The sequence below is a fragment of the Prunus dulcis genome, unplaced genomic scaffold, assembly GCF_902201215.1.
Source record: "Prunus dulcis unplaced genomic scaffold, ALMONDv2, whole genome shotgun sequence".
Taxonomy (NCBI): domain Eukaryota; kingdom Viridiplantae; phylum Streptophyta; class Magnoliopsida; order Rosales; family Rosaceae; genus Prunus; species Prunus dulcis.
In genome coordinates, this window is record NW_023010393.1 from 509 (window position 1) to 8742 (window position 8234).

At 37.0% G+C, this 8234-nt stretch overlaps 1 protein-coding gene across 1 annotated transcript; it reads right to left on the minus strand.

Annotated features, from left to right (window-relative positions):
• Positions 1–1292: 1292 nt before the first annotated feature.
• LOC117613564 (probable LRR receptor-like serine/threonine-protein kinase At1g06840) lies at positions 1293–7936 on the minus strand. The gene is made up of 21 exons (XM_034342170.1): positions 7749–7936; positions 7475–7577; positions 7190–7340; positions 7018–7089; positions 6851–6922; positions 6588–6731; positions 6422–6493; positions 6246–6317; positions 6028–6102; positions 5670–5738; positions 5490–5558; positions 5220–5291; positions 5042–5125; positions 4863–4931; positions 3789–4312; positions 3389–3547; positions 3017–3300; positions 2817–2868; positions 2376–2626; positions 2099–2233; positions 1293–2002 (listed from the first exon to the last, which is right to left on the minus strand). Exons 2-21 carry the CDS (start codon positions 7566–7568, stop codon positions 1661–1663), a joined length of 2862 nt encoding a protein of 953 aa, XP_034198061.1. The 5' UTR covers positions 7569–7577; positions 7749–7936; the 3' UTR covers positions 1293–1660.
• Positions 7937–8234: the final 298 nt, after the last annotated feature.

The following is an 8234-nucleotide window of genomic DNA, read 5'->3' on the forward strand; positions in this document are numbered from 1 at the left end:
CTTATTTTCATGGTGCAAACCCATATTTGTTTTCAGGGTAAAATACCCAAGTTTTGTTTTCAGGGTGCAAAACCCAATGCTTTGATTTCAGGGTTTATTTCCCAATAATGGATTGAATGTCCAAGAAATTTTGATTTAAGGGATGCCACCCCACATGGATTGTCATCCATTTGATTGATTAAAGGGTTGCCACCCAACATGGAGGACCTCAAGAGAGGAGCTTTGTTTCAGATGCATCTTTGATTGTTTCTGTCTTTTTCTCCTCTCCAGCCTTTGTGGCCTTGCGAACCTTCTTTTCTTCCGAAGCCTCCTCTTTTATTTTTGTATCTGCAACCTCACGGCTGCCTCCCTCCTTCCCCTATCCTCCTCATTGCTTTTTATAGGCTTACTTTGGATTAGAACCAATTAGAGGACTTTTAATTCTTTTCCCCCTAAAGATCAGCTGAGCCCCACAAAAATTGGAACCGCCAACCTCTCTTGAGATTGGCTAGTCAAACTCCCATTGTTCTGAACTCCTTTCTTGCACCTCATTACCAAGCTTCAAGGAAAATGAGGGGACTTGCACGTGGGATCAACCCACTTTTGAATTATTTTATCCTCCGGCTTTGAAATTTGAAAAGCATATGGGATAGTTGGATTTACTTCCTTTTTCTTTTGTTTCTTTGAAACACTTATCATCTATATTAGATAAAGGGTTGTTGGACGTGGGCTTAGACAAACACAACCCAAGTAAATTCTTTTTATTATTTTTTTTGGGAATTTTTTTGGTTCAACAATAATTATTTTTAATTATAGTGATAAAGGAAAATGCTCTTACATTTAACGGAAATTTTAACGGAGTTAGACATAGGTGGTGTGGATTGCAACACTCTACAAAGTTTAGGTGGTTAAAAATTAAAATTAAAAGTTTAGGTAGTAATGGTGCACATACTTAAAAGTTCATGTGGGATTTATGCAAATTTCCCTTGATTTTATTAGCAAAAAGAAATTTGGTGGGACTTTAATTTAATATTGTGGGGCAGCGCTCAGCAGCACGTTGTTTTTGTCTAAAACCAACGACTCTAACAAAAAATTAAAAATAAATAAAAATAAGAGAAGGGTTAATTGAAGAAATTAAAAACAGAAAATGACTTATGACGTCACTATTGCATTGTTGTGAAGGAAAATTGTTGTGTGCACTGTATAAAGAGCAGAGATTTTGGGAACTTTTTTTTCAATCAGAAATATTAAGGATTTTTCGCACCCGGTTCAGTTTGGTTCAGTCCAATTCGCTAACCAGAACTGATTAAAAATGAAGAAGAGAGTGCAGTTTTGCCTCAGTTACTGTTAGTAACAACTAACAACTCAAAATTCAGTACGCAGTAAAATGACCATCATTCTTTTGTTACACTACAACAACATCTCAAATGCTAACTTATGTACATACACTACACTACTCATTATTACTCACATTTTCGTTCTCTAGATAGCCAAAAAAACAGAGACAAAACTACATTTTAGATCCGAAACTCAGCTACAAGATGTTATTTTTCTGTCCGTAATCTGGAAAACAGAGAAAAGGGTTCACGGAAACCCCCAAGAATCTCATTAAGGATAACTTCTTTTCATATGACACGAATATATACAGCATCACGTGACTAACATGTGAGGATATTTTTCATCATCGAGGAGCGATGGTTGGGACAACACCACTGGAAAGATCACTTCCTATAACACTGGAGGACACATAGGATGTGTCTCTAGTCAAGTAGGATGATGAGGTTGGTGATTGGTCACTGTATTTGGCAGCAGACGGTGAAAATATGGTGTCAGCTGCCGGCATGATTTTGATTATGTTTTCAAGCTCCCTCACCACTTCCAGCATTGCTGGCCGCTTATCTTGCTTCTCATAACAACATCTAAGGGCCAAAGCTAGGAACCTCTCTACACATTCCGACGGATAGGATCCCATTCTGCTGTCTATAATGGAGAACATCAACCCGGCCTGATGAGCTAGATTCACCTGACAAATAAATATATATTTTTTTTTTCATGAATTTTATTTTTTTGGTATATGCAGATGGATCACAGAAAGAGCAGTGGTGTTTTAATGTGTTACCTCACGAACAATGTTTTTGCCATGTGATATTGGCAGCACACTAGTCAAGAGCTCCAGAAACACAATCCCAAGGCTATAGACATCGCTTTTGTCTGTCAACTTACTCGTCAAAAAGTACTCTGGATCCAGGTAACCCTGCACGTATGATTGGTTCCAAAACAAAAGAGTTATGGAACAAAGCATACTTCTTGGTTCTCAATTTCTCACAACGGATTTGAAAGTAGCAGATATTATATTATTCTTGATTCATTTCAAGCTTTGCAGAATCTAAACATACCGGTGTTCCTCTCACAGCTGTAGATACATATGAAGGTCCGGTCCCTTCATCATCCTGTAGAGGAGCAAGCCGTGAGAGTCCGAAATCGGCTACTTTAGCCATAAGGTTGGAGTCCAGAAGTATGTTGGTGGCTTTAATGTCTCGGTGGAATATGGGAGGATTTGCCTCATTATGGAGATAAAGAATGCCTTTAGCTGAACCCAATGCAATCTGTAACCTCATACCAAAGCTCAGGCTTCCTTTGGCCTTAACTGTCATATCACAGAAAGTACAGAACTTAAGAAGAAATTTCAATGCAGAATTAGCTAGATCAAACTCAAGCTGCAGAAAGAAATCTTGTCCCAAAATGGGGAATGATGAGAAGAACAATGGAAATAACCAAAGAGCATGGATGAATAGAAGGAGCCATTTAAGAAACTGGGAATGTTGGAAATTTCATACCACAAAGCCAGTCCCTTAAGGTACCATTGGGCATGAACTCATAAACCAGCATCTGCACAAGCACCAAGAACATAATTTGATTAATGATATTTACATTCATTTGATTCTAATACATTGAAGCACTCAACCAGCATCTGCACTAAAAAACCAGTTGCAACTTGGAAGCAATGACTAATTTCCTTAGACTGCAAACCTCGTACCTGCTCCCCTTCTTCATCACAATATCCCACCAAAGAGACCAAGTTTCGGTGATGTAATCTCGATAACAGTTCTATCTCGGTCAAGAATTCTTTTTCACCCTGCAAGGATCCTTCTTCCGCACGCTTTATGGCTACAATTGTGTCATCAGATAAAATACCTCTGTAAACTTTCCCATAACCTCCTCGTCCAAGTTCAGTTGAACTATCAAAATTCCTGGTAGCTAGTGTCATTTCTTTGAAAGTGAACGCCTTTACGCCATCAATTTTCATTGTAATCTTTGAGGCTGCAAAGAGTGATAAGAACTTATACCACTTTCTAGGATGATAAATGGATAATCAACCTGATAGTATCTCCAAGTATTCAGGACTTACATGAATGTCTCCTAGAAGGTGGTCTGTCCCGGTGTCTCGAGCATCTTGTGATCAGAAGCATGACAGTTGCAGAAAGAATGACAAACGATGCAACTGCCCCTGTTATAATAGCTGCCAAAATTCCCTTCCTAATGCCCATCCTTCGTGGCCCAATGATCACTATAACAACAATATAAGTGAAGTTACCACGATGCAGAATGAAATTAAGAACAAGAAACCTGCACTAAACCTGATTCTAAAATAAAATTAAGAAACAGAAGAGTTATGACATGCAGGAGGAACATTGACCAATATACTCATAGGCTGGTGCTGGTAGATGAGCAAATAGAAAAATGCAGCATAATTTCATAAATTAGACCAAAATGACTTGAAACATAGATGTCCAGGCTAAAGTACATACTATTTGAATAAGGTCCCAGCAGAGTGAAATTGAGAAGCTCATAAGGTCCAAAGAAATCAGTTCGAGGAAATTCCCACGATGTTAAAACTCCTCTAATTCGATGAACCTCACTAAAGTTGAATGTATTTGAGTGGGGATTAATGAACATAGGGAAAAGCTTCAAATGCATCTGTAGACGAGGTCCTTCTTGCCAGAAAATTGAATCAATTGATAATTGATAAAGGCTCAAGTCGAGAGATCTAGTTAAGTACATTTCAAACTTCTGAATATATGGAGGAAAATAAGAAAAACTAGGGCTTTTCAGACGATATTCAACTATTATAGGTGATGCACAAAAGCACGGCACTGGGGAAGATGGGACATATTCGTAGAAATTATCTGTTGGGCATGCTTGACTAGGGCAGGTCATTGTTTGAGTTGAATTTGTTGAACTATCAGGGATTCCATCTCCTCCAGCTTCGGATCGACAGAACTGGCCTACATTTTGTATGCTTGCATTCTTGCAAATAGGATTTCCTTCAAGCCTGAGAAAAGCTGCTAAAGTGAGAATTTGAAGTTCTAGAAGTAAAACAAGGTATACTTTTGCTAATAATTTTAAATACAAGACATAATTTATGGGCAAGGGAACCACTCCATAACATGAAAGGAAGCATAAAATTCCCAACATATGCCATTGGATATGGGAAATGAAAGACGAGAAAAGAAAAAAGCTCCAAGGAATCCTAGCTATATCCACCTGTGTTGAGAATACAACTATAGAACAATGTGTGTTGCTTTTTAAAATTTGGTAACATGTCTCTCCTAATTGAAATTGTACCATTCATGCCACTCTTAATTTGCATGCAATTATTTTGTGCATTTCCTCATTTCCATGAAACTATTTAATCAATTTGTGTATCTGTAAAAGTCTCCATTTTTAACTGCACTGAGAAAAATAAGATGTCCAGCTATAATAACATCCTTAACAATGCAGAGTTCTTTTTTGTTCTATCTTCTCTAATAAATCCAGAACAATATATAAGAAACAACTCTGAAAATAGGGATCTGATTGAAGCCATTGCATTGGAAACATACCTCAAGGTGACGTTTGCTGGAGGATTTAGCTCTCCCGATATGTTCGACAGTGAATTGTTCCGGAGATCACTGCAAAATTCATCAAACTTCTAAATAAGCTCAATCTAAAAATTTACACTAAATCATTAAGGTCCTCAAACACTAAATGTTAATGCTACTTTTTTCGTAAAGGAATTTACAGTTTAAGTCTCGCTTTTGTACTAAAAGATACATTCCACCATATAGCAGGGACAGAACCAGTCAACAAATTATTCTCGAGTGACCTGTAATACAAGTCATTACAGAAATCAGATCCAGTCTGCATAGAAGTGCAATATTATACGAAATGCAGATTTAGGGAAGTTAGGAGATTCTCACAATTTCTGAAGTGAAGGAAGATCAGAGAAACTCTCAGGAATAGATCCATTAAGCTGGTTATCTGACAGATCGCTGCAATAAATAACGAAATTAAACAGGAAAAGTTTATAAATTACTCAGATTAAACACAGACGGTGATATGTAATAATTTTTTTGTGTAACATTCATTTAAAGTTAACATGCTGATGCAGCAAGAAGTATAAATAGAACAAGTTACAAGTTTTATTTTTGGACAGACAAGTTACAAGTTTACTTGGGCCATTTGCATACATTGTTGTCATATTGTGAGATAGTCTATGTGAAGGTATGGATCCACTCAGTTGATTCCAGCTTAGATCTCTGTGAAATGAACCCAGTAAAAGGTTACATAATAGAGGTATAAATAGAAGAGTAAATAAATGCATTATAGTGTCCATTAATTCAAGGTTGTTGAGCCATCTTAATACTTACAGATAACTAAGGCTAGGTATCCTGCTAAAATCAGGAATTTCTCCCTGCAAGCTACAATTCCTAAGACTTCTGCCAAATCAGAAAGAGGAAGAAGAAAAACTATTAGCAACCCTTTCAAGCAAATTTATGCAACATGTAATAAACACAAAATGAAAGCACTTAAAACATCTCAAGAAGTGGAAATACTGGATTTCAGAGGTCATTTGGATATCAGTGAAATTCTAAAATTCCTATTGGAATTACCTTGCATATGACCTTGATCACCAAATTAATGCAACTTGCTTATAGTCCTAATGTAAAGCAGTACAAACATGAACCATCGATTCAACAAGAGAAAGATACGAATACTACAACTTACATTTTTGCCAATTGGGAAAGGTTTCCATAAGAAGCTGGAATCTCATTACCCATGAAGTTGTTGTTATCAAATTGACTGCAAATGGAAGAGAAAACAATAATTTCCATCAACCAAGAAGAAAATCTCGTCAAGAAAAAACAGATTACCTACTGAGATCACACAAAAGGAAACAAGTTACTCCAAACTAAAAATCCAGACAGTGTTGAATTAGGACGTACATTATGCGCAAGTTTGGTAAGTTGGATAATTCTGGTGGAAGATATCCAGATAAGTTATTATTATCAAAAAGCCTGTAAAAGTTTGCATCAAGTATACACCATCAGGAATCAGTCAACAAGTATCAATACAGAACAATTTCCCAAAAACACAAGGAAATAACGCTTTAAGAACTCACAAATGAAGAAGAGTGGGTACTTTAGAAAGCTCAGACGGAATTTGACCACTGAAGGAGTTGTTGTTCATGTGGCTGCAAAGCAATTAATGTACATGCAGCTGTCAAACATGAGAAATATAAAATGCTAGCCAACTTCAAGTAGCATTTAGCTTGAACATGTACTTACAGATGTTTTACATTGACCAAGTTAACAAATGATTTTGGTATTGGACCTGACATATAGTTTTGGTCAACTTGTAGCCTATTTAATTTTGAAAGGTAACCGAGCTCATCAGGTAAAGAACCAGATAATTTGTTTCCACTCAAGAGCCTGCATACAAATGCATCACAAAATTTTTTATGAAAATTGTGTACTGTAAAACAGAAAATTATGTTGATATTCCAAAAACAAGTGTACCCAGAACTATAGATTGGTTGAACTCAACTTACAAGAGTTTCAAGGATGTCATGTTTCCTATCTCCTTTGGTATAGTGCCACTTAATTCATTCCACATGAAATCTCTTCCGGAAGAGAAGAAAACGAAATACAAAACATTAGAAAGCAATTCAAAGGATAATCAGGAATCACAGATCAATTTTTGAGAGGCCAGACTCACAATATTAGAAGGTGAGATAGTTGGCCAAGCTCAGGTGCTAAACTTCCTGAGAGATTCATGTTCAGCAGTTGGCTGCATCAAATCATAATTAAGAAAAAAACATTCACTCACTGTGCGGGTAACGTAATCTGGAATGGAAAAGGTAAGAGCGGTATGAAAAAAGAATGCATACAGTTCCTCAAGGTGCAAGTACCCATCAGCCCCAACAGTATTAAAACAAAAAACTCCAGTCCAATGAGATTTACAAGGATCCCCATTGTTCCAGTTCGTGAGATGCTTCCTAGGATCACTTAAACTGCTCTTAACTGCTCTCAATGCATTTACTGCAAAAGGGCACAAAACATAATTCATACTTTTCAATTGAATCATGTAAGAATCATATAGAAATGATTGAATTGCATTGAATTAAAGCTGGATATAACAAGTAAGAAATATAGCATATGTGCAGCAAAATCACCTTCAGAAGGATTTGTAACTTGTGCAACCGCAAGGAGGACGAAGCAAGAACACCACAGAGCAATGACACATCCAGAGACTCTCATTCTCAGCATTCCAACACCCTATGGAAACAACCCAATGAGCAATTTCTATAAAACTTGCAAACACTAAATTCAAAATCTTGACTTTCTTTGTCATAAGAAGTAAAACTAGAACATGCAACAAAACACAAAAGAAAGATACAAGGAAACAGTTGGAAAGTTTTCTCTCAATTTTCAAAAGCAAAATCATACTTGACACTATAAGTGGTGGACTTTGAGACTGTTGTGAGAGGAAGATACTGCTCAGGAAGCACGCATAGTTCCCAACACAAACATCACGGCCGAGTCAATGGGAAGGCTAAGGATGGTGAAGTCTGTGCGCAGAGAAAGAAGGCCTGAGATTACATCATTTTCGTCATCATGAACATTAACATAAGTTGTAACATTAATTATGGCGTCTTCGATCGTCATAGTTTGTTGAGTAAGGTCGGTCTTTGTTTTCTTTTGTTTAATGTTTTTTAAGTTTTAGTGGAAAGAGATAAGTGGAGATTAATGACATACGGCATCTTCTTTCCAAATTTTTTATCGCCTTGAGAAAGTGAGTGTGAAGGCAATGACGTTTTTCGCTTCGAGAGACGTTGACTTTTCTGTACCTGTTACCTAAAGTCCACTACAAAATCCTTTGCGCCGATTTCCACGAACCTCTCTTTAAGTGCTGTACTGGTGGACCACAAATCC